Genomic DNA, 27559 nt, shown 5'->3' with positions numbered 1-27559 from the left:
TTTGTTTATTACAGCCAAGCATAACGTCACCTATATCGCCATCTTCTGACAATACCAGGCTTTGCGTAGCCTAGTTTTATTCGCTCTAAACCATTTGATGGAAACACAACTGTTGACAGAGCTGGGAAAAGGTTGTGTGCCAGATTATTTATCTACAGATAGACTCACTTTTCTGTTGATCTTTTGATCTGCTGTCTTTTTAAACAGAAACATATAACAGTGAGTTTAGTGTCTGTGAGGGGAGGAGGAGCAGAGCTGTGCTGCTGCCAAACTGCAGGCTTCTCCTGGTCAGCACCACCAGCAGCTCAGTATCTCACTGCATTATTCAGTAGCCCTGATACTTCTTTCTCTCTCTCCGTCTCTCTTTCTTTCCTGTGGCATCCTAACGCTCAACTAGAGGAAAAAAGGTTCACTCACATATTCAAATACTGCACCAGAAGCTTCCAACAAGAACACCTTTATCTGTTTTGCATACCAACTTGTGAACCATCTGTGGGCTCGATGTGGGTGTGCAGGCTCGTACGTGTGTGTGTGTGTGTGGAAGGGAAAACCGCATGCTGGTTAGTTAAGGAGGGTCGGCAGACAGTCCAGGCCCGGCGGGCTTCAGGCTGCAACCGCCTGCTGACGTCTGCGCTGTAGCAGCCGAGCTAATTGCCTGTCTGTCCTCCCTAAAGGGCGAAGCTGCGGTGCTCTTCATACGGCTGCTGTCGGCCTTCGTGGCTGAATGTTTAAGTTTCATCGCAAATTGCTGATTTTTCTTCTTGGCTTGTTTAATATTTCTCTGCTCGAGTGAGATTCAGCAGAATGTATTGATCCCTGCCCGCTGCTTACACCTCGTCTCGTTAAATTATGTATCAGACGACTCTCTGAAGTCCCTCAAACATCATTACTGAGCTCGGGCTGACGCATTGAGAGTGTGCTGTTGTGATGGAGGTTAAATGTGTGTACGTACGTAACCACTGACTGCAAAGGCGGCAAGGAATTGCCTCTGTTGTTTGTTGTGATATAGATATCACACTATTAATTAGGGATATGGATTCAGCCGATACAATAACTAATAAAAGCCCATTTCTACAGATGAGATAACCAATAATCCCACATGTTTGTACTGTGAAAATGAGTTAACAGCCTGTACTTTATGCACACCTGAGGCGGATAAAGGCTCAGATGTAGTGAGCAAACATGGATGATTTATTATAATATTGTGAAAAGACTTTTCCCCTCCCTTCTGAACTCTTGCGGGGCATGAATTGCAAATAAAAGTTGTGTTTTCTTCCTCTGCAACTGTAAAAACAAAACACTGAGGGAAAATATTGACATGACACCGACGGCATTAACTTTTAGATTTTTATTATAACAAAGCTATAACATGAAAATGAGATATGACTCCTCTTTTCTTGCCTTGTAGCAGAGAACATCAGTAGTAAACATTAAATATCAAGCCTTTCTGGCGTTCGTTTTTTTTTTCTCTTTAGATTATCTTCAAAATGAATATTTCAGTTATTGAAAATCAATCTGTATTGATATTTAGATAGTTTTGACACTGCTGAATATCACGATTTGGCAAAAGTACATCAGACAAGAACAGAGTTCATCAGTTTTTAATGAACAATATCGACGACAGAATTTTGTAACACAACACGATCAAATCTTCATTATTGTGGCTAAAAAACATAAGTTTCAAAACTTTAATGATGCAGTGACCTTTATCAAGACCTGTTAGCTTTACAGACAGTTAATTTTTATATTGCTTATACTTCATATATTCAGTGAACTAAAAACATGAATAAACGGTTGGGCAAACACTGAACGGGAGCGAGACCTTGAGAAAAGTGGCCAAAGTTCAACATTTTTAACAAACCGTGATAAAGATTTGTGAGATTTCCACCATTAAACAACATTAACAGGTTCACTGAAGCTGAAAAATGAAAAAAAGGACTTTGAACTTGTTAAAATCTTGTCAAAGATTAAGATTAGATGGGTTCAGGTGTCGCAGTCTGAGGAGTGAAGCTGCTGTAGTCTTGTGGTACGTCGGCGGATACTTCTGTATCTTACGGTTGCAGGGTTTCATTCATGAAATGAAAAACCAAAAATGACCTAAAATATAGTTTCAAAACAATCCTTTTGCTTTCTCTTCTTTGTTTCAGCCCTCAGGTCGGATCTCTGCGCACTCAAACTAACTCGATGTGCTCTGTTATTTTTCTCCGATGCCACCCGCCCCGACTTGTCTCGTCTTGTTAATGACAAACTGGTGACGATCATGATGTTGGCACCGGTTTCTGTGCTGTGTCACAGGTCGTCATGACGATCAGCTGCGTTTGATCAAACTTGTCCTGTCGACTGAATTTCAGTCGTCGGAGCTTCATCGGATTAGAGGCAGATTAGATTTCAGCCCCCACGCTGAAATATGTTGACCATTGTTCCTGGAGGAAGTCGTCCATCACTGTAGTCTGAAAATCTGAATACGTCCGACAGAACACAGAAGCTTTTTCTTTTTTTTTTTTTCCCACCATTTGTCATCTGCACATGCTCAGTGTGAGAGAGCATGGCAGCTAATTAAGTCCACTTGGTGAGATATAGCCTTTTAAATCAGCCTCGGCCTTTTATTTTGGCGGGGTAGAGCACACAGAAGCCGCTGTGGGTTTAATGACAGTGTGATCGCAGTAGAAGTGGATGCAGAAAAACAAGGAAATGACCTCTGGGCTTTAACCAGTGAGGAAGTTTAACTCGCAGCCTTTGAGGAACAGCAGCTTTTCTCACTTTCAGTCGGAGCTGCAGAGCTTCATCCATCCTCCAACTCTCTGCTAAAGATACTGTAATAAAACACGTCCTGTTACACCAGACGCGCAGCTCAAAGTGCTTTACGTTACGAATTTAAAAAGAGAATGAGCGATCCGATGACTGCATGTACCTGTATTTAGCTCCCTCTGCCTCTGATCTGTACCCACATTTAGCCTCTTTGAACAACATGACTGCATCTAATTATCTTCCCGGCTGCTGTTTCGCCCACTGACAGACACTTTGATATTGATTAATATTTGCTTTGTGGGTGTCTGTAGTGCTGCTGCGGCGCTCTGCTCGTCTCTCCTCTAATATTACATTCCCCTTGTCCTTGGTCTGTTTCTGTGGAGGACTCAAACTGACAAAATCAAAACTAGAAATGATTGTGCATTAGTAAATTCAGCGTTGATCCTAATCTGGTGGAGGGCGCCGAACAGGAACGACAAGAGAGAGACGCTCCGTGGTTTATAACTGAAGTATGAGCGGGAGCCACACTGCTTTAACATCACAGACGATAAAGAATATAATATAATAGTGTTGGTAATAAACTTTGTTTATATAGCACCTTTAAAAACAGAGTTTACAAAGTGCTCTGACAAACAAGCCAAAGCAGGAAACTCAAGAGGACAATATTACAGAATGAACACTCAGTCGAGACAAAACACGAGGAAGCCGCGTCTAAGATGAGTTAAAACAAGAAGGCACAACAGAAAATTAAAAACAAAGAGACAATATGAGTCATTACAAGTCAAAGGAATAAAAGGCAGATAACAGGCAAGATCACAGAAGAAGAAAGAGAGAGGAAAATAAAGGAGGATAAATAGATCAACAGTAAACAAATAAAATTAGTTAAAGACGGTGAAAAGAAAAGCGTTAAAACACGAGTGTGAGGCGGCAGGAAAAACATACAGCTGCAGGCTGATAAAGACGTTCAGTGCAGCGTTCGACTGCTAAAAAGACGAACAGTTGAATATTTTTATTGAGCAGCCAGTTCAATAAAATCCTGATAGATGTGTCGAAAACATACAAATGAATGAAATGAAAAAACTATTTGTTTATTTTCTGGGATTTCAACACATCACGTCTCCTGAACGATGAAGCGCCACGAGAGAATACAGAATCGATCAGACCTTTAGGCTGTAAACAGGCATGAAGAGAGGCTGCAAACAACCCAGAATGCAACACTCTCCTCAGAAGTCTTGAGTCTCAAGAGTTTTGTCAGATCCAGTGAATGAAATCCTGAGGCTGGTCACTACGTTGGGTCATGACGAGGCTTCATGACTGAACTTGAACTCATTTTCTGCGCTGTTACACGTCTGAATCATCTCCGTTATTTCACAAGACCTGCTGACTTATGATTCGTATTCTTTTGTTCTCGTTCATTTATTAAACATTCAGGTCAGAGGTGGTGTTTTTTTTTTATTCTCCTGTATGTTGGTAGGGTTGTTGACGGTGCCAGGATGCCCACCCACTCAGATACAGAGCTGAAGACAGGAAACAGAAAGAGGTGTAAAGTTAATGAGACATGAAGATACAACAATCAGGCGGGCTGTGTTTTAAGAACCAAACAATCTCTACATCCTCTACATCTGTTAAATAATCTATCAAGGGACATTTGATTTGATTAATTTGTTAATCTAAATCTTCTTCCAGAGGATCTTTCACATTTACAGAGCTAGAGTTGAGAAAATGATAACGAGTCCATTAAAGTTTCAACATTTGTCAGTAACCTTAAGTTAAATAACTTAAAGATTCAAAAGAGGAGACGGATACAAAACCATGTTCCCTCAGACTTTACACAAGATGAGCAGCAGACGATATAAAGAGTCGATTAAATATGTATCTGACACGCTGAGCTCCAAATACTGAAGGCCCTGATTCATAATTATTAAGTTAATGGGCATGAATTATTGATTCGATGCACATGGAAGTTCGCATGGGAGATTATGAGTCTGAAGTGAAGCTGATGTGACGAGATCAGATAGATCGTTTCAACATAGAAGACTCTCCACTCATATTCACAGATAAGAGCTGTACTTCCTTTACAAATGATCTGCAGCCAAAACTCTGTCTCGTAGGAACATCCTACTTATTTGTTTTCCTCATTGTGTTTCAATGTGAATAATAAACACTGCCTGGATTATCTTCACAGGCACTGTTGTTTGGTTAGACAGAATCTGTGTCTCATTCTTGAAGTCATTGCAATCTTCACCCCGTCACCATGATATAACGTTCGCAGTTAACATTTCTGCAAACCACAGATATGTCCGGGGTTGACATTTGTACCAAACATGTTGGTTATTACAGCCAACGAGGCTCGACCGCAGTTCAAGTCACACCACAGGGTATTTTTAAGAACATCTGGGGATATTTACATCTGTGAGCTGCGAACATTTTCAGCGTTTTTTTCTGGCGACCGAAACCAGCTTCATCTAACGTGAAGTAGAGCCATCTCCGTCCGTGATCGTGGCGACCAAAACAGGGATTTGAAGCCAAACAATGATGTTTTCCAAACTCTAAGTGATTTTTGTGCCGACACCTGAAGTATACATCGTGTGATTTTAGCTTGTTTTTACCCGATTTTTGAAATAAATACGGAGGCCAGGTTGGTCCAGCTGTGTGAACAGCATGCGTGACTCCTTGATGGTTCCTCCTCCTCTTATCACGACCGAGATGATTGAGAAAAGTTCATTTTGCATCCTAATTTAAACTGATGTAGCAACAAGTAGGCGTAATGTAGGAAGTTTGTGGCTGGTAGCAACTGCACAACAAGGAACGATAGCGTAGCAATAGTATCGATAGCCAGGACGGTCCACAGGCGCCGACGGGCCGTTTTTACACGTACAGTGTGAGCACATTAATCGTGAGCTGTGGCTTCACATCACAGACATCACAGATTTACTCGTATGAGTTGGAATTAACAACAACATTTCTAAGATGCCCAGCTTAACCAGAGCATAAGCGCAGCGTTGTGACGAGAGAGAAATAGAAAACTCAACTTAACAGACTTAAAGTTGCAACGTAAAGAATATTTGAATCAAAAACTGATTCTGGATCAAATGGGACACCCCAGGGTTAATAACAGTTGTGTCGAGACATTTTGTAGAGAGCACCAAAAACTAGATAACTAGTCAAGAGTTTCATTTTTGCTTTCTGTCCAGTTACTCATTGAATTTACTTTAAAAAGTCCATAAATAGGTGAAAGAGACTCGTGCAGCAGGAAGGTCCTGTACGTGCTGAGAGCCTCTGAACATGAATCATGACACATTTTGAAGGTGGTGAATCACAAACAGACGTGTGGATTAAGTGGACTTCCAGCAAGTGGCCTGAAAGCGGTAAACTCCCCCCGCCCTCTCGCTCCTCGCCGTGACCCCTGGAGCTTCAGAAGTGATAACAGCACTTAAGTCCCATCCGCCAACTCTCCTCCTCGCAAACACAGATATTTCCTGTACCGATGGAGCGCGCAGATACAGCAGATAGAAACGACAAGAGCGCTGCCTGTTGCTCGTTTTCAGCCCCTCCCTCCATCTCGTCTCTGATACGCCACATCACAAGACCCTTCATGGTACATCACGTCCATTTCATAATGAAGTTTTAATGGAGACTGTTTATCATCAGACTGTCATCGTCTGTTTCTCAACTTCGACTCACTCGAAAGACGTTTTTTATGAACAGTTGGGAAACAGATAAATTGATTACACTAATGAACACATTTCTGTGGCGTGAGCGGCTCGAACAGAAGGTTTAAAAGTCCATTTCTTCATTTTGGTTGAAACTAAAATGCCCAAACAGTCCTTCCCTCTGTCCTCTCCCCTCTGAAGTGTTGAATGGAGCTTGTTGTTGTGTTGTTGTTGTGTTTGGGAGGAGAATGTTGTGTGTGGGACTGACTCGCCGAGGATCTGAAGTCAGATTTCTGTCTGTCAGTCAGTCTGGACCGCAGTCCTCGGTAACAAACGGAGGCTTTGTGATCTCACTTCTCTTCGCCTCTCGCTCATATTTCCTCTCTCTGGCTGCTGGTGTGAAGCAGTGCGTGGCGACAGAGAGATGGGATGAGGTAGTTCAGGTTGTCTCTCGGTGTGTGTTGGCTGAACCGTGACCGATGCGGACTAAAGCGCTGACTCGCCTGGAGGTTCCACCGGACCGCTGGAAAAGAGGTAAAGGATGGAAAAGATTTGCTCTGACGATCCAGGCGACAGTTTGTTTGTGTGCATTTTTGCTTAATACTCCGGTATGTGACGGGTACACATGGGAGGATTTTTGTTTGAACTGGTTTGTATAATTAGATTTAAATTGTTTGTTTTTAAGTGCGACAATATCAGCTGAACAATTTGAGTAAAGACTTGAATGTTGTCCTTGTCTCCTCTCCTGAGAAGTGGTTTAGAAACTGCTACTCTTCTTCAAAGACGACTACAAGAGACACCATTGTTTTTACAGGACTTCTGCTGATGAGAGTCTCGCGCCGTTCATTTAGCAAATTCCTTATCTGTGATGAAGTTACTTTTTCTATCTCTGAGGGAGCAGAGCTCGATGTTTTGATCTTCTGATGGTGCGCTCACTTTGGATCAGCCTGATCGTGCTTTGGAAACAGCCGATCCAATTGCTTGTTCTGATTCGATTCATCTGCAGATAATTTTCAGTGCAGTGCCCGTTTAAAGTTAATTCATATGAACACAACATGATGTCACCCACTCAGCAGCAGACGGGTGATGAGACTCTACAGTAAACTGTGATGTGCTAACAGCTCAGTGTACAAATATAATGCACTAATATTAGAACGCTAATATCGTATGCTAACACAACTAGCACATAGTGATGCTGTGTGAAATGTCTGCAGTCGCTCCAACAGTCGTTAATCAGGTGAGCCTTCGTACTTGACATGTGCTACATTTTAGCTGCTAACACTAGCGTGAAGCTTTTTTCTTTCTTTCTTTCTTTCTTTCTTTCTTTCTTTCTTTCTCTTATTTTCTAAATCTTACAGAAGCAGTTTGTTAGCATGCTACATTTGAGCAAGCTAACATTAGCATGTAGCTTCTTTCTTTCTTTCTTTCTTTCTTTCTTTCCCTCTCTTGTTTTCTAAATCTTACAGAAGCAGTTTGTTAGCGTGCTACATTTTAGCAAGCAAACAATAGCATGTAGCTTCTTTCATTATTTTCTTTTTCTGTCTTTTTTATCTTATTTCCTTTCTTTCCTTCCATCTTACAGAAGCAGAGCTTGTTAGTATGCTAACACTAGCATGTAGTTCTTTCTTTTTTCCTTTTTACCTTTTTATTTCTCTTTCTTTTCTTTCTCTTATTTTCTTTCTTTTGTACAGAAGCAGAGTTTTCTCTTTATTTGATTTTTTGTTATAATTTATGACATTTCTGTATTTATTTCCTCTCCTTTGGTCCGTGGAGAGCACCACAGCTTCATGGGAGTCATGAGACTTGTTGTGTTAATATTTAAACAATAATAAACCATTTTTTGTATCAACAAGCAGGATGTGTCCACATTCTCCTCGCCTGACTGTTCCTCTGTATCCTGCAGTAACATTTGAAAAATAAATCAACAGTAAAACATTTTGGCTGCAGGATTAAAGGAGTCGGTGCAAAGTACAGACAGCGTGGAGGTTAATTATTTGTCTGTGCAGCACCTTTGGGATCGGGACGGCTGAAGTCTCGCTCGGTTGTCACTTGGCGCGGCGTCACGTCCGTGTGGTCGACTTCAGGTTGTAAATACAGACGCTGAGAGACAGATGATTGTTTTGGAGGCGCAGTAATGACACATAATAGTGTACTGTAAAGTGTCTGCAGCTGCGTCATCACTTGTTTGTTGTTAACTGGGTGACATCATTTGCTGTTTGTGTGTTTGTGTGTGCAGAGTTTCATCATTGTGTCACTTCTGTCACTGTCACACTGTTTCCAGTATATTAAGAAATCAAAACGTGTCGCTTTTTTTGATTATTTGTCCGTGTTAACTTGTTACTTCACACGTTTAGTGACCACACGGTTGCTAATTAGACACTGTGGCTTTATCTTGAAGAAACAGTGAATCTCTCCTCTATAATTAATGTCTTTATCGTTACTATTCCTCTTGCTGAGCATCTATGAAAGGCCGAGAGATGTACAAAAATGGCTGCAGGGAAGCAAAGAGCTATAAGCGAGCGACGACTCCTTAACGTGTAGAACAAAGAGGGCTCGTTACAGCGGCTTCAGGGGCGCAGAGGAAACGAGGAGAAGCTGTTATTATGCTCGTCATGTTGTTCATTGTCAGTGCTGCTGGTTAACAGTAATGATAATGAGGAACAAACACACAAATACAGCCCCGCAACGCTTCCTGTCGCATCGACTGCACCGTAGAATTAGATTTTACTGCGACATGTCTCATCTGGAGCCCTCAGCCTCACGTTTACTACACAAGTTTACCTTTTTTAAAAAGCTTTTTCCTGCAAAGTACGACTGAGGCTTTGGTCACCAACCCTAAGTTCTGCTCTGCTCTCTGCTTTTCACTCGAGTGCGGCGTGAAAATTGAATCACAGTCGGCTTTCAAGGCTGCTAGATGAAAACAAAACACGATGCACAGCCTGAGAGCAGCGTTCACATGCTCACCTGTTAAACCCCGCTGAGGAAGTTGCACCTGAACTTCCTGATTTCTCCACATGCTATGACGGTTTTCAGACGAGTTGTCATGCACGAACACCTCTGACCTCTCAGCCCTCTGCGCTGGCGGTAAAGTCCCACGTGACCTGAATGCAGCAGGAGTGAAGGGCAGAGCAGGGGGGGGGGACAGGGCGGCGGGTGACGGACGGGGGGACATTTTAATCACAGCAGGACGGGGACAGTTAGCTGGAGCTGACACGGGCCTCGCCGCCGGGGACTGACTGGCAGCTCAGAGCGGGGGAGGAGGTGGAAGGTCAGCTCTGCGGGGGTGTTTCCAGCCTCGTAATGAAGGATAAGCAGGATGAAAAGAGAGAGAGAGTCTTTTAAAGGAATAATCCGCTCTGAGATCCTCTTTAACTGATACGTGTCGTCATTATTGTTGTTCTGTTGGTTCATCGATGTTTGTTTGTTTCTGCCTCGAGTGATGTCTCAGCTTTCTCAGGATTACTGAAGCGTTTCAGTTCACTGTGGTGTTTTATTTGAAGGCTGAAGAGAAAATGGTTTTGAAATTAGAAATTAGTTCCTTGTTGCAAAACAGCAGAGTCGAAACAATTCAATGATCAGCCAAAGCAAATATGTTGAGCTTCTAGTGTGAATATTAGCTGGTTTTCTTTGACCTTCATGATATTAAATTGAGTATTCTGGTGTTTTGAACTGTTTGAAAGACAAAACAAGATATTTTAAGACGTCATCGTGGTGACTTGGGAGTGTCTTTCTCATCGTTTAGTCTATGAAATGTCAAAAATGCTCACCACAATTTACCAGAGCCCAAAACGACGTCTTCAAATCGCCTCTTTTGAAACCGGTTTAGGTGAGAAATACAAATGAAGATGATCATGGCTCATATTTAATGATTGTTTGTATCGGGCCCTGTTTTCCTCATACAGAAACAACATGGCGTCCACCTCCGGTTCACAAACTTTCTCTGTTGCAGCTAAACAATACGCTAAAATATGTTTCTGTAATGACACAAGTATATGAGCCCATCGACCTCGATCTGAATCTGCAAAGTAACTAAAGTTGTCAAATAAATGTGGTGGAGTGCCTCAAAATTGCGCTTAACTACAGTACTTGAATACATTTGTAGTTAGTTACATTTCATCCCTGGTTGTTCTCAACTTTGATGCTAAGTTTTTTATTTTTACGGCACTTACCAACCTCCACTACGTTTAACCTCTACCCTACAAGTCTTAAACACATTTCAGAGCTGCTGAGATGAAACACCCTGTAACCTTGAAGTCACGAGGGGTCTTCTGCCATCACCTACAAACTCCGTGGACCCACTACGAGTCCAACGAGAGCTCCACGGCCACAAAATAAAAACACGCACACACCAGAAGTCTCCGTCACGGATGCCAATGAGATCCTTGAAGCATGAAAAGGGGTCTAATTGCATTTAGCTTAAGTCAGGCCACTGTGGAATACTAATATGGCTGTAAGGGGTTCAGAATTAAGGCTAAGCTTCAGTGCAAAGAAAAGACTGAATCCCCATTTCCTCTCCAATTCCTCTCCCCCTCACTATGGGAACGGCAGGGCCTCCCGGGGCTGAACTCCCAGCAGAAAGAAGGCTTTACTGTATTTGTTTATTTGCCCCAGACAGCTCGCCTCGTTGTGTACGGACCCCAGCGGTCGTCTCCCGCTGTGTGCGCTCTCAGGCGGCCCACAGCGACATGCCTTTATTCACTGACACACACCATCCTGTCATAAAAATGCCAAACGGGCTCAATAAGGAGCGTGTTTGTTCGGAGAGGTTTGGAATTCCAGTCAAGCCTTTTCCTCCCTCGTCGAACCCCAGAGACCCTGAGAGGAAGCTGGAGAACGACTGGAGTCAAATACTTCCTGCGAAGGGCTGGAAAACTGTCAGAAAGACGGGAGTTACAGGGAATATAATGACGAGGGGTTTCTGGAGCCAAGACTAACAGTTTGTGGTCGATTGTGTCTTCTGAGCAGCATTAGAAAGCTTCAAAATGGTTATTTTAGATATGAACAGTGATGGTAACACGATTTTAATGCAGCCGGAGGTCGTCCTGACTGGTTTCTGACTGAAATTCTTCAGTTTTGTAGTTTTTGAACAGTTGAACAGTTCAAAGGAGCCATTTTCTTCCACGTTGGTTACAAAGTTTGGAGATTATTCTACATTTAAAGACATTTTTTACATGTTTTACCAAAGTGAGTGAAAATCATCTCTGTCTGACGTTACAAAGTGACAAGAAACCAAAAGCGAGACGACAAGAACAGCAGCGCTATTTCTGACACAGGACGTAAAGAGAACCGCGGCCGCCAAATAAAAATAAAAAATGTTTCAAATATGTTTCAGCTGGTTTTTGTCTTTATTTAGCCGAGTGGTTCTCCTCACGTCCTGTGTCACGTGAAACCAAAAGTGAACGCTGACTTATTCATTTAAATCCAAACCGCGATCTTTTCCAAAACCTAGTCAAGTAGTTTTATCACCAAACCCTGATCAAACTGCGACTGAAAAGTGGAAAGACTCTTTTAAATACCTGAAAACAAAACATTAAATCACATGTACCACCCTCTCAACCAGCTCATCGTTCGAAATACCAGGTAATGGAGCATTTTTATACTTTATCCCCTGAAGGCCGACCGTTCCAAAAAGGTTTTCCAGCAGAGAAATTCTCATAAAACCACCCAAATGGTCAGAATATCAGATTTCATGCACACAGATGAGGTCAAAAGCACAAATAATTGAAAAACAGCGTGCACTCAGAACTTTAAAACAGCCTATTTTTTTAATATCAGAACTATTTTTCCTCTCACTGTGCGTCCTAACAAACAGCCTGAGAGTTAAAAGAAATAAAAAATCTGAGCGGCCGTCTCTCCGTGACTTCTACATGCATCATGCGAGCAGACTGGAATTACAGTCCTGCCAGTCAGAGCTTGTTCACCGTCAGATATTATCACATATGTTGAATTATTATAGAATAAAGGCGGAGCTGTGCTGAGGCTGGATGTCGGACGGGTGTCTGAGGTCATCAGACACGACACAATGTGTTAAGAAAAAGCACCGTGTGTGGTGTTTACTGTGATGTTTCACCCCGCGCTGCCTCGTTCAGCCGCTCGCTGTTTGTAGGTATGATTCATTACGCGCCTCCATTACTACGTGCTACACACCAACACAACATAAACACAACATGACCCCACTTAATGGAGTGTGTGTGCCAGCTTTGTTCACACGCATCCGATGTTTGGAGCCTCTCATGGTCGACTACATCAGGAAGTGTGTGTGTGTGTGTGTGTGTGTGTGTGTGTGTGTGTGTGTGTGTGTGTGTGTGTGTGTGTGTGTGTGTGTGTGTGTGTGTGTGTGTGTGTGTGTGTGTGTGTGTGTGTGTGTGTGTGTGTGTGCGTGTGTGCGTGTGTGTGACTGATCCTGTTTGATAATAAAAACACACACAGCGGTTGTGAGGAATGTAGATTTACAATCCTGAAGCACACAGAGAGGTGAGAGGTGTCTGTTAGCTGTGCGTGTGTGTGTGTGTGTGTGTGTGTGTGTGTGTGTGTGTGTGTGTGTGTGTGTGTGTGTGTGTGTGTGTGTGGCAGCAACAACACATTCACACTCGCACAATGTGGCGTATAAGATCAGCAAACATAGAAAACCTCTCTGTGTCACTGTGACGCCTTTCTGTCACAGCAGCCTGCCACGCACAAGCACACACACACGCACACACACACACACACACACACACACACACATTATCCTCCCAGGCTGAGGTCAGGCTGACACGCTGGCCGTCCTGCAGTGAAGCGTTCCTGCTGGCCTCACCAAGCTTTCTCCGACTGGTTTGAAGAGTGGGTGTGTGTGTTCAGAAGTGAGTGTGTGTGTGTGTGTGTGTGTATGTGTGTGTCCTCCACGTCAGCTCTTGGCTCTGACACACTCAGGCAGAGTTGGAGTAACACAAAGCGTGTCTGTGATGACAGAATAATCTGATGTGTGTGTGCAAGTTCTTCAACGGATGATTTTCTTGATTGCTCTTGAGATCACTTGGTGCGAGGCTGCAGCTACTTAAATGAGTAAAAGCTTAAGTTTTGTCTAAATTACTATAGTTCAGTCACATAAAGTATAAGCTGAATTTACAAGCACTTCATGCTGAATCACAAAACGCTGTGTTTTACAAACTTGGCTGTCTACATTTACTGATAAGCAAAGAAATATAAAAATACAATACTTTTCAAAGGGAGTCTGGTACAGCGGGCTCCTCGTGGAACAGAACAAACCAAATTCCATTCAAAAAACTGCCACTTTACTGGCGCCTTTGCTTTATCAGCTGATGTATATCGGCAGATTAGACAGTTCACAGAGGGTGGAAACATTTAACACGTAAAAAAGAAAAGTTATATTCTGATTAAAATCTTTAAAGGGCATGTAAACAAATATATTATGGGATCACTCTTATTTAGCTTCCATGTGAAAAGCGGAAGTTTGAATCTCTGATCAAAGTGATTTTAATCGGGTTGAAGAAACATTTGTGGTTTCACTTGATTTTCAGTCATGCTAACATTAGTAGCATTAGCTCATGAGGTGGCAATGTCCTTCAAAATGTGGGTGTCAATCACTGACTGAGATGAATGAACATGCTTTTATAACCAGTACCAACATAGCATGCTAACATGCTAATTTTTAGGTGTTAGCCTCACTGTCACTGTAACCTGCATACATACTTTTAAACTTAGATTACCGACACTCAAATAAGATGTTGACAGTTTAGTTAACAAGCTAGCAAATCACATGCTAAAGGTTAGCATCACAAAGTTAACATGTCAACCTGCCAAAGAACGAATGCTAATATAAACATCAGTGTCCTAATTTTGACTTTAGTCTTGTCCTTAGTCAGCATCTTGATTCAGATGAACAAACATTTTATCACAAGTTGCTCCATAACCTCGTCTGTTCTCTGTCCTCTGCCAGGAACATTTTAATTTTTCAAAAGAGTGTCTCGCTGTCTTGAAACTACTAATTAAAGGCAAATTTATGTGTATAACACAAAGCCAGAGGCGACCCAAAGTGCTTCACAGATAACTGCACACAACAATAGAAGCAGCAGCAGAAATACATCTAGAATAAAACAGTAAGAAGCCCACACAGTACACAAATAAGACAAGCTAACAAATATATTTACAAGCAAAAGTTAATTATAAGCAAATGTAAGCAGGCAGGTCTTGGATTTAAAAGCAGTTATCACTGTCTCAAGTCTTCGCTCTTCTGGTAATTTGTCCACATTTGAGAGGCGATGAAGCTGAAGGCAGCTTCAACATATTAACTCTGATGGATGAGCCACAGAAAACCACCAGCACGATGAGACGCTCATGGAAAAAATCATCACACTACAGTGTTTGCTGCGGCTGAATGTCCATTAACAAAACCACCAAACACATGAATCTTCTCCTGACTTTGTGTAAAAACCCTGAAACCTTTGCAGCTGTTAAAGTCTTGAAACTTGTCGACACTCATTCATCTTTTTCTTTTCCCCTGTGTGTCTCCAGCGTCTGATACCGAGCAGGATGCGGCGGTGAAACTTGACCAGGAGCGGGCAGAGATAGTCGCCAAATATGACAAGGTACGCTGACGATTACACTTCACCCTGAGAAAAAGAAGTTGTTGTTGTGGTTGTTCGTGTGGTCGTCCACAGCCAGATTCCAGTCACTCAGTCATGCTGAGACTTCATAACAGCGTGGTGAATCCCTCCATAAATCACCGCCTTATTGCCCGTGAAACACAATAATAACAGCAGGCTGCGGGCATTGAGCGAGCCTGTGATTACAGTGCGAGAGCCACGTTTCAGATGAAACTCGTCCCCAGCCGGAGCTCATTAACCGCCGCTGAAAATTAACACGTAAACTACGCGTGGTGTGTTTTAAAACCACCTTAACTGTGTCAGGAGGGCGAAGAAAGACCAACATCCCTCCTGCAGAAGAGGAAGCGATCTGTATATTTACATTAACCACCTGTACAGTGATACAGTGTGTGTCTGTGTGTGTGTGCAGTACGGATGTGTGCGTTTCCTGAGTGACACCTCTATTTCACAGGCCGGCGGTATCAGTCGGACCAGCCCACCACGCTCGGTTTGTAAATTAGTCTTTTTAATTTAGTCCAGCAGGCTGCATAATCAAGCCGCCTCATTAAAAGTGAAGAGACCATGGAGAGAGGAGATGATGGAGGCGTGTGTGTGTCTGTTTGTGTGTGTTAGTGTGTGTGTGTGTTAGTGTTTGGCGAGGCAGACACAGGCACAATCAGAGCTAAATCAATGTCATTGTCACTGTCGGGGATGGGAGGAGTTTTAATGGAGCCGGTTATCACGGCGACCACACTCGGCCGCCGCTCGTCGTTTCTCATCAGCCGACGTGCGTTTGTGGATGTTAAAATGATTTCTGGTCTTTTGAGAAAAATGATTTTGGTTCCAAATGATTTTTCCTCTCGGCGCCGGCTGCTGTCTGTGTTGTTCACACCTGGTGTTTGTGGATCGAGGCCACGGATCGTAGATATGCCGTCATTTAAACTCAGGAAATCATCGATGACGGGCTCATTTACAGTGAGAGTCCAAAACAATTATCGATAAAAGCCGAGTTGTATGTTGAGCAGACAGTTTGAAGCAAAGTGTGGAGGCTAAGGGTCCTGCTAAAACAACCAGAACCTCTCTCAAGGGAGCAATCGGGCCAGAGATACAAACACTTGCTGTCTTTTAAGATCAGACTTGTTTGGTATTTAATATCACAACTGATGAAATGAAAATAATTCAAATGAAATCATCTGAGAGGTGACATCCCGTCCTGAGCTGAGGAATTAAACCTCTCAGGAGCTGTGACAAGGACAACCTGCTTTGTATTAAAGGGCCAGAAGCTTAAAAATCTGATGGGAAACCAGAGATTTATCGTCATGAATCGGTTAATAAACTCTTAATAAACTCAGACCAGCGGCTCTGAAAGAAAGCACACATGACTGAACTGTGCATTGGATCGTAGAGGCGCTGAGCCCCGAGTCCTGCTTTAATTTTCCCCTGAAATTGATTTGAAGCAGCGAGGGAAGTGATGAATGTGTCGGCCATGATGACGCAGAGAGTGTGAACACACGCGTGGTGTTTGAGGACGGATCAACACCGACGTCTGTTCGTCCTGCAGAGATGGTGTTTATTTAACTGGTGGAGGGCGGAAAGGAGACGAATTTAGAGATATTTCACCTCAACATCTGGACCTCGGGCCGACCTGCAGAACCACAGACAGGCTTTCTTTGTCTGTTACTGTAAGAAGAGTGTTGTTAAGATATTTTAGTCGCACACAGGAGAGAGCAGCAGGAAAGTCAGGTATCAGACGGGGTTAGAAGATCACTAATTGTTTCCATGTTGTAATGAATTTAGCATTTTTGCAGTTTGAAATTCAGATTTGAAGCATTTGCGGAACAAACTGATGGAGTCATGAATATTTTTGAGACTTTAAAATGAGCTAACAGGCCAAAAAGTATAAAAAAAACAATTTCATTTTCCCTCCGATTATCTGAAATTCCTCTCATGGTTTGAAGTTTTCTTTGGAGTATTTGTTCAACGATCGGCACATAATTTGATTAATGAATGAATAAACACTGGTAATGCACTTTGTCTGTAATCAGTAATTTGTTCGGCACAATGAGGCATAAATTGCTGTCTAATTAAGTAGTGCTTGAATCACACTTGTAGAGCTCTGTGTGCAAATAAAGATAACGAGACCAAGCTTACACGCTTCAAATGCAAAGGTGTGGTGGGTGTCAATCAGCAGGTGTTTTTTTTAAAGGGTCACTTCAGCCAAATTATTAAAAACCACATATTTTCTCACTCACTGTACTTCTAATGCTGAGGTCTACAAACCATGGACACAGATATTATACAATTATTGTGACTTATCATTATCTCCGGTGTTCATTGTAAATAAACGTCCAGTCAGACATCGCAGAGAAAAGAACTTGCTTTAAAATCATCACATTTTTGAGTTTCATTCAGTATCAAACAAATCCAGTGATAGTTGTTTATACGTCCATGGGTGCGTTGCAAACAGGACCTGTTTCCAGCTAATTCGGCAAACTTTAAACAAGTATAGTTTAAAAATAACTTTGCTCAATATTGGGAAGATTATACTTCCTGTTTGAATTGTCCAAAGCATTGTGGAAACTGTTTTTGGTCACCACAAAAATGGCTGAAAATGTCCCCAGGTTTCCTGAAGCAACACCCGGTTTTGTCACCAGAAAAACAGCTGGAGATGGTCTGGCTTCCTGTGAAGAAAAAAGTCAGTTTTGGTCTTCACAAAAACAGCTGGAGATGGTCCGACTTCCTGCGAAAAAAGCTAGTTTTGGTCTCCACAAAAATGGCTGGAGATGGACTGACCTCGCGTGAAAAAAGTTCAACTTGGTTGCCACAAAAACAGCTGACAATGGTCCAACTTCCCATGAAAAAAGTCAGTTTTGGTCTCCACATAAACAGCTGGAGATGGTCCTACTTCTTTCAAAAAAGTCAGTTTTGGTTTGCCACAAAAACAGCTGGAGATGGTCCAACTTCCTCCGAAAAAAGCTAGTTTTGGTCTCCACAAAAATGGCTGGAGATGGACTGACTTTACGTGAAAAAAGTTCAACTTGGTTGCCACAAAAACAGCTGACGATGGTCCAACTTCCCATGAAAAAAGTCAGTTTTGGTCTCCACAAAAACAGATGGAGATGGTCCAACTTCTTGTGAAAAAAGTCAGTTTTGGTCTCCACAAAAACAGCTGACGATGGTCCAACTTCCCATGAAAAAAGTCAGTTTTGGTCTCCACAAAAACAGCTGGAGATGGTCCAACTTCCCATGAAAAAAGTCAGTTTTGGTCTCCACAAAAACAGCTGACGATGGTCCAACTTCCCATGAAAAAAGTCAGTTTTGGTCTCCACAAAAACAGATGGAGATGGTCCAACTTCCCATGAAAAAAGTCAGTTCTGGTCTCCAAAAAATGTGATATGACAATATGAAAAGAGCAAAAGATCGTATGAACAGCTGAAGCACAAATCCTGCTTAAAGCTCATATTTGTGTCAGTTTGAGGACTTCAGCGACTCTTTCACCTTTTTGTCCTCTGTCTCTTGCCCTCTCTGATTTTCCCTTCCTGCTCTCCTCTCTCTATAATCCTTCTTCACAAACTCTTATTGTGAGTTTTCTGTTTCATTGGTTCATGATGGTGAATTAACTAGACGCCAATTTTTTATTCCTTTTTTCGGAGGCCTGGAGTCAGACGGTGACGCAGGTGGGCGTCTGGCTGTTCATTTCACACCTGTTAATCGCCACACACACACACACGGTTTCTCTGTGTCTCATAAACACACACTCACGCCGACACACTTTCCCAAGGGCGGCGGAGTCGCGGCTCCCCTCGTAATCTTGCAGCCAATCAAAACATGATTCTCTGCCCCGGAGGAAGGTGGGTGGCATGTAATCAGAAGTCGGTGTTGAGTTTATAACGGTGAACGAGCAGCATCAGACAAACCACACGGCTGCAGATGACGAGGAGCTGCACCGCTGATGGATCTGTTGATTGTTTTCCTGATTAACTGATTTATTACATCGTCTATGTAACGTCTGAAAATACTCAAAAATGTCCAACATGATGTCAATTTGTCTTTAAAATGTCAGAAAGAAGGGACGATGCCCTGAGCCTTAGACCACATATTTAGTTTTTTCCTCCAAGCCAAAGTTGAAACCATCTAAATTTCAGTTTACTTTCATATTTGACACTGAAGAAACAAATCCCTGACACCAGGGACTGCTTTCTGTTTTAACAATGAAATATTGAATCATTTATCATAATAGTTGCCTTTATAATTTTCAGTTTAATCACCTCATCAGTTAATCGGACTGGATTTTCAAGTCTTCATCTTATTGTATCCTTACTTTATTGTTTATCTTCAGCATTAATGTAGATGTGGTGGTTTTAACTGTTGTCTCCTGAGTGAATGTTTAATTAGACTACCTATAACTGACAGAAAGTAGATGTGAGGACAGTCGGATGATGTCATTCAGTCTTTATTTGATGTACAGTACACGGATCAAACCCCGAAGTTCACATATGTTTCAGTTTTCACGGTGTTTTCTCGTCTCGTCTTGATTGCAGGGAAAAGAGGCCATCGTGGAGCCGTGGGAGGACACCAACTTCCACCTGTACAAAGTCGTCGACCGCTTTGGCTTTGTCCAGTAAGTAAAAACACCGTGAGCTGTAATCATTCCTAATATCTAAATGAACAACCTGCAGAGGACAGTTTGAACAGCAGAACCACACTGAAGGGAACACGGAGGAGAAAATGAGAGGCTGCGAGGGAGGAAGAGTGTCTGTGGGTTTGGACGGCCGGTCGGAGGCTGCGAGGCTCTTAAACATCACCGTGCTGAGGGTTATATATAGGCTGGCACATGCAGGCAGGAAGCAGCCCGGTTAGCCACAATCACAGGGCGACAGTGTGAGGATAGAGTGGTACGATCCAGACCAAAGGCGGGGAGGGATTGTAGGGAGGAACAAAAACATGTGGCCTGTGTGATTGTTTAAGACCGGGACAGAAGTAGCCTGAGGTGAAGGTCACAGACGGGGAAGAAGAAGAAGAAGAAGACGATGAAGGATGCTGCAGACTGGCAGGACGGGCAGCAGAGACGAGCCCAGTGTTCGTGTTCTCAAGAGGCTGAAGGAGCCGAGCGAGAGGAGACGCTAAGAGAGAGCGGGTTGTTCAGTCAAGGGTGAAAGTTGGTGTCGTGCTCAGCTGAGGACCAGAGAAGCAGTCAGCAGTCAGCCACACAAGAGTTAGAGCTAACTTATTATTTTCATTATTGATTCATTTAATCGTTCTGTCTAAAAAAAATCTGAAAATAGTTTCGTCAGTCCAAAATCCAAAGATATTTGGTCTAATATGATACAGAAAGGAGAAATTAAGGCTAAAAAAACAGCATTTTCTGCCATTTTTGCTTCAGAATAGTTGGCGATTATTTTTCTGTTGATCGAGTAATCAATTAGTCGGCTAATGGTCTGAAAGCAGGAAACATTTTCTTCTGAAAACGTTTTCACTCATTTTCAAACATGAAAAAAAAATTCTTCGGGAAAAAAAAGATTTTCTTCAGGTTTTTTAAAAACATTTCTTCAAACTTTTTTTTTTTTTTTAATTTCTTTTTTGAAAAAAAGAATTCTTCAGATTTAAAAAAAAATTCTTCAGATTTTTTTTAGAACAAAAAAAATTCATTTGAAGAATTTTCAAAAAAATCTTCAGATTTTTTTTAAAAAATTAAGATTTTTTTTTAAATTAAGATTTTCAAAAGAAAATTAAGATTTTTAAAAAAAAAATCTTCAAATTTAAAAAGAAAAAAAATCTTCAGATTTTTCCCCCAATTGGTTTCATACTTGAATTTTCTTCTGAAATTTGTTGTGAAATTTTTCTTCAGAAGTTTTTCTTTTTTTCGTCCATGAGTACGTACTCACTAGAAACTGATCTGGATGGATAAAAAGCGCTACAGCTGAGAGGGAAAATAGGTATTTCAGGATGAACTGTCCCTTTAATTTTTCATTTTCTTGGAGGTGTTATGATCCTAAAATGTGAAAGCTCATTAAAATGTATCAATCAATCTCTCAACTTTGACTTTCTAGCTGATTTTAACCCCGCCGTCGTGTCTCAAAGAGGAAAGATGTGACGAGAACATATTCGTCTGCAGATGGAAGATTTTCAGCTCATCACATCAGAATCTGTGCGTTCTGTTTACGGTTTAACTTAAACGGCAGGAAGTGTTGAGCGCAGTTCTGCTGGTGATGAAACAGAAAATTCACTGACTTCATCTCAAAGAAAACCTCCTGCAGCGACTCTGAAACACAGATAAGCAGAAAACGAGGAACGTCTAATCTGTTATTTCCTGTTTGTGTGACCGCTGACATGTCTGATGTTCCTGTCAGGGAGAGTGAGACGAGCACTGACCCCGATATCATCATAAACTAAAAATAAACCGGAGGTCAACGGAGATCGTCCTGCTCTGCTCGGTTTATCTCTTCTTTCTCCTGTTTTCTCTCGTTCATTCCTTCTTTCTTCTTCTCTCCTCAGTGAGAATGAACTCCCGTCCTACGACTCAGTGGAGGAGAAGGTCAGTTACTTTATTACTTATATTTAACTTCTGCGTTCTGCAGCATTTGGTTTTATTCCAAATAATCAGTCGTAGAGTTCTCAGGAGATCCAGATCAATGTTGGGATTATCTGGATTCTTGGTTTGGTTTTTAAAAACAAACGCAGCCTTGTTGTTTTATCTCGTGTTGTGTTGAACTGTTTTCAGTCTGCTTCAGGTATTTTTAAAATATCTTCTTGTCTGTTTTATTTTTTTTACAACCTGTGATGTTTAACACGTCAACGCACATCAAATGTTGCATTCGTGTACCATGGGAAATGGGAGCTTTCACACTTGAAAAGCTCGGGCAACAACTGCTTGAGTACTTTGGGAATAGACTCCAGATCCAAAATAAATCAATATTATCCTCTTTATTTATCTCGTCTTTGTATTTATTGTCCTGAAATTGGACACAAATTAAGTATTTAATCAAAACACAATAAATAAAAGTAGAAATTGAATCCACAATCCCACAGCAGCACACATCTTGTCTGAATGTGTTTGTAAATGACAGATGTGCTTTGTTTCTCTGGAAAACACGAGCTCGCTCACGTCTACCGACGGCTTTAACTGGAGCAGCTCTGCGGCTTCAAACGGCCTTTGAACAAACAGTCCGATCGCTCCCGAGTCGCATCTCTTTTAACTGTCAAGATGCTCTGACAGCGATTCCCATCGGACGTGAACGCAGCCGCAGACAAACAACGAGAGAAGAAGTCATTAACGTGTCACTTTTGTTTTCCGCACAGCAAAAACACACGGAGGTGGAGAGGACCTCCAAATGGCTGAAGATGCTGAAGAGCTGGGACAAATACAAGAACAGTGAGAAGGTGAGCTTCTGTTTTTCTGACCTCATCCTCCATCCTTCCTCGTTCACACTCCTCTCCTTCACATGGCGGCTTAATGAGACGCTTTACAAACAGAAACAAATGAAAACAAGGTCGACAAAGCAGACGGGAAAAACCTGCATTCACCAGAGCAGAGCTGAATATAAAATCAAGCCATGCAAAACTATTAAAACATCCACGAGAGCTCGTTGAGTAGAAGCAATTTAGAAATGATGAAAAGCCAAAGAAAGGAGGTGAGCCTTGAGCTGAGCTTTGAATGACTCTAGATCTCAATTCAGAGATTCATCTAACAGAGATTCAAAAACATTTTTAATCCGCTTCTGAAAAATTAATTCTTTCAAAAACATTTGTTTTGTGCACTTAAAATGTATTTATTCATTGTTTCAATACAATTTTGTGTCGTTCGCTCTGTTTCACACATGGATAAAAAAAAAAATTATCTTATGAAATTTTTTTCTGAAAATTTCCTCACTTTTTTTTTTTAATTTTCATCTGAAAATAATTTTGGGAAAACATTTCCTTCTGAATGTTCTTTTTTTTGGGGGGGGGGGGGGGCGGGATCTTCTCAAATTTCTTTAGAAAATCTTTTGTTTTACTCACTTAAAAAATATATAGGCATTGTTTATCCACACACAAAAAACAAATTCTCATGAATTTTTTTAGATTTTTTTATGAAAATTTCTGTCTAGAAATTTGTGGAAAAGATTTTTTTTAACAGAACAGATTTTTTTTTAACTCGCTCAAAAGAAAAAAAAAGTGTAATACACATTTTTTTTCCACTGATTTTTTCCCACCAAGTTGTACACATTTAACAACATGAAAAAATTCCTTCTGCAATTTTTGGGGACAAATTTCTCTTTCACTCATAAAAAAATGTCTCCTGAAATTTTATTTTCACATGGTTTTTCTTTTGCACCTTTTTTTTAAACCTGGTTTCGCACATTGGAAGAAAAACAATTTCTCCTGATTTCTCTTTTTTCTCCATGTTTTCACAGATGGATGAAAAAAATAATCTAGGAACTTAAAAAGATTATCCTGGCAAAACACTTTCCCACCAGTTCTTAAGTCATAAACACAGGAGAGAAAACAAATTAGATAAAACTTAAAATAAAAAAAAAACTTAAAAAGATATTCCTCACTTGCCCCTCAGGCTTCTGTACAAAAGTGCTTAGAAAAAAACATCCAAACAGCCGGTATACAGGTCTTTATTTTCAACATTATTTCCACACACACACATCTCCTCCATGTGTTAGTTGTAAAGAATTGAAGCATGAAGGTGGTCCATAATCCAACCAGGGTCGGGTTCCTAAACTCTAAAGTCATGTGACCCGTTGAGAAAATAAAACTATTGATGAGTGCAGCTGTAAATCAGACAAAACCATCCGGCATCCACAATAAAAAAAAAAAAAAAGAGTTCAGGCCGGTGTCGTTGTGCCCTCTGCTGCAGATGTGGAGGACTTTGCCTCCCACATGCACCATCAGAGGGGAGCAGGTGTCGGTTCTGGCCGCCTTCATTAGTCCTTTTAGGTCCAGGTTGTGTTGTGGCGTTGCCTGGAGCTCTTCAACACGACCTTCATTTGTTTGTGTGGATTCAGCAGGGACTCAGCGTGAAATGGACTCATGGCTGGCACTGAGAGCGCAGTTAGAGTCCCCTTTGTTTTCAAAGAGCGAGTTACAGCCAAGGACACCGAGGAGCGTTTGGACGTTCCCTCCATCACATCACTCTCCATCTCCTCCTCTTTCTTCTCTAGAGCTTCAGGGATGTTTCTTTTCCTCGTAATCAGTCAGCTCAGCGAGGAAACAGGTCACGCTTCATGTGTCTCTTATTTTGTTTCCTCACAGCTGCTGAGAAACATTTAGCCTGCAGTAGCGAGAAAGAACAAGAGAGCCGAGCAGAGCAGATGTAAAGCAGCCATAAGCTTTGTTATTCCCTCCTCGCACCACACACGAGGAGCTTGGCTTGGGGTTTAGCATAACAGCGATAATAAAGAAACATCTGAAAGCTTTAAGGAGGTCGTGGCGTGCGACTGCAGCTGTGTCATTCTTCATAATAACTGTCAGGTGAAAACAGAAGCACGAAAGTGATTGTGTTCTTGTCGATGTGGTGACTACTGATCAGGTGCTCAGTGGCTAGTTTTGCTTTTGGTAACACAGATTTGATTAGAGCTCGACAGTGACCGTCCACTTTTTCAACAGCTCTGGTTCCGGGAGTGAAATCCCCATTTATCCATTCCCCAAATTTTGGGGGGAAGACTTTCCTTCTGAAAAAGAAATCATTTTTGGGAAAAAATTCAGAAGTAATTTTTTTGGGAAAATTACTTCTGAAACGTTTTTGGGAAAAATTCCTTCTGAAAATGAAAAATTTAAAATTTTCCCCAATAATGTCTTCTGAAAATCTTGGGGGGAAAAATTTCCTTTTGAATTTATTTATTTTTTAAATTTCCTCTGAAAATCTTGGGAGGAAAAAATCCTTATGAAATTTTTTTGGGGGGGAAATTTTCTTCTGGAAATTTTTGGGGAAAATGTCCTTGTGTAATTTTTGAGGGAAAAAAATTCCTTCTGAATATTTTTTTGGGGAATTTTCAAAAGGAAAAGGAAACCTTCTGAAAATTTTGGGGGGAAAATTTCCTCCCGACATTTTTGGAAGATATTCCATAAGAGTTTTGCACCGGTCAGCAAGCCGACCAACTACAAGGTGAATTGTGATCATAAACATTTGAATCAGAGCAAAAAATTGTGAAAATGAAAAAAAAAAAAAATATGCACAAGGTACAAGACTGTGTGCATAATTGCCACTGCTTATTATTCCTTTCCAATGACTTCCAGCTCTACATGGCCTCAGTCGTAATGATTTCATCCTTTTTTGGCATTTGTCCTCATTTCTAAGAAAATGCAGCGTGTCAGAGGGGAAATCATGGTCGAAAAAAGCAGTAACGACAATAAAAACAATATAAATAAGAAACAAAACTTCACACCAATCAGACGCCTTGCTGTTAAACCCACAGGATTGTGGGTAGTGTAGTACTGCTCCATGAGAATGCATGTAAAATATATTTTTCTTAAAAACAATATTGAAATCGTTATGATTTGTGGCTTCTACATCAGAATATACCATCGTTTCACAAGCTTATACATCTAATTTATCTAAACGCTCGCCTCCAGTTCTCTTCGTGCTCAGGCTTCTCCATCTCAACCAAACTGTTTTCGGTCCTCTCAGCTCAAACGTCGCTGCATATAAACAGCGCGAGCTGCTGGTTGTCGTCCGTGTTTGTTTTGGTACAAGAACACCCGGCAGCTGGTGTCCTGGCAGGATCTGAGGTGTCGTCTCTCGTCCGTACTTCAGCCATTTACTGAGCGGTCGAAACATTTATGCTCCTGGAAACAACCTTCAAAAAACAATCAGTCTCTCGAGATTGAGATTGTTTCCTCTCGCAGCAGGAAACAACCGATTTGAGGACAATCTCCAGGTGAAAATCAGTTTCTTCTGTGAAAGACAAAATCTGGTCGTCTTTGAGTTAAAATCTGTAAGAAAACACAACAACATGAGCTGTTTGTTTGTTTGTACACAGCAAAAACAAAGAAATAGTAGAACTGCACAGATTCACAGAAATGTAAATGTTGACACACGTGTTCAAGTACACACACACTCAAACACACACACACACACACACACACACACACTCAAACACACACACACACACACTCAAAAGGATGATTAGTCTAGCAGATGCTCTCATTGACTCGCTCATCAGAGCCTAATTACAAGGCTGTTGCACTAGAAACTAGTGAGTCCCGAGTGCGGTGGGAGAGGTTGATGAAGTGTAGGCTTTGGATACTTCACACACACTCACACAACCAAATGTCATTAATCAGCGTTCTGCCTTTTAATAGAGAAAAACACCAACCGCACACATCCATCATGCGCTTCACACACACTGACGTGCAGGCGAGAGCTGACTCATGACTCCTCATCAGCTCTGAATCAGGCCGGCTCCCTCCACTTGTAAAATATATAAAATATGATAATAAAAGTTGTACAAATGTTACAGAAACACTTTCCAGTTACAAAGACCCGAGGCCGTTTTCATTTTCTTGTCAGTGGGAGTCGTCCTACATGATGGTAAAAGTTCATCATTTCCTTATAAAATGAAGTCATTAAACAGCTGAGAGCAACTTTTACTGAAACTGAAAGAGCTCCTCATGTTTAATAAATGGATTTAATCACGATGTCGTCAATAAACAGGAGCCCGAGGGACAAATTCAATTAGACGGACTGACAGTTTTCATTAACGGAACTTAAGTTATGTTAAAAACAGCCGGATGTTTATTCGTGAGAGTAAATTTGCACTTTGAGTCTGAAATGTTTGCCCAGTTGAGCAAACTAAGAACGCAACTAACATTTATTTTCAATATCAGTTATTCTGCTTATTTTTCTCTCAAGTGAACTCAGCGGACAAATCGTTTCAATTAGGTCATTTTACAGGAATATAGTGCGAACTTTACTGTCAGTGGGGATCAAATTAATGTATTTAATGCAGTTGGTGATTATTTTATGAATTTTATGATTTATTTTATTATTTTCTTCTGGTGTTTTTGTCACCAAACAGCTTCAGCTTCGTAACCACCATTTTGGAGTGAAGGGTCGTCCTTGATTTACACGTAACACAAAAAAAAATCTGGACGACACGCTAACGGATATTGTTTGCTGATACCAAAGCAACTTTCCTGAAAATAAGGTTAAAATGATGAAGCACAGATTCACAGAATCCTTCTGGATTATGTTATTTTCATTAAAATCTACAGCCAAGTTTAGTCTCTCTGTATTTCAGTATCGGTTCGCTCTGACACGTCTCCAGCAGGAGCCTCCGTTAGCTGCAGGATGTTTTGTGAATGCGCTCCCCTCACAGAGCGACGGTCCTTTTCATTCGTGTCCCGTCAGTCACCTGTACGGCACACACACATTCACAGTCCCAACACCTCCATATCTGCTGTATAACTGTTCCGCCTGGTTGGGTTTTAATAGCTGCAGCCGGAGACTTCACTGCTCCGATTAGCTTTGCTGTTCCAGCAGTTTGGGTTTTAAGACTTAATCTTCCTCGCCCGGAGTCCGACTGATTTTCCATCTCTTTGTGGACGCTGAATTACTTTGGACTGTTCTGCATGCAAAGCAGTCTG

The 27559-nt window shown here is 41.5% G+C and overlaps 1 protein-coding gene across 4 annotated transcripts in view; it reads left to right on the top strand.

Moving 5' to 3' along the window:
• Window positions 1-27559, top strand: part of usp6nl (USP6 N-terminal like) — a 77711-nt gene that overhangs the window by 38124 nt on the left and 12028 nt on the right. For 3 of the 4 annotated variants that reach the window (XM_084345159.1, XM_084345158.1, XM_084345156.1), the window contains 4 exons: window positions 14916-14989; window positions 19528-19607; window positions 21482-21521; window positions 22286-22366. In XM_084345159.1, the coding sequence (XP_084201285.1) occupies window positions 14916-14989; window positions 19528-19607; window positions 21482-21521; window positions 22286-22366 (275 nt within the window). Of the gene's footprint in view, window positions 1-6791; window positions 6936-14915; window positions 14990-19527; window positions 19608-21481; window positions 21522-22285; window positions 22367-27559 lie in introns of those variants that run through there. The other variant, XM_084345157.1, reaches the window with a different exon arrangement.

Source organism: Pagrus pagrus, assembly GCF_965226575.1.
Source record: "Pagrus pagrus genome assembly, chromosome: 23".
Lineage (NCBI taxonomy): Eukaryota > Metazoa > Chordata > Actinopteri > Spariformes > Sparidae > Pagrus > Pagrus pagrus.
Note: the sequence above shows the minus strand (reverse complement) of the source record. Positions and strands in the feature narration are given on the sequence as shown.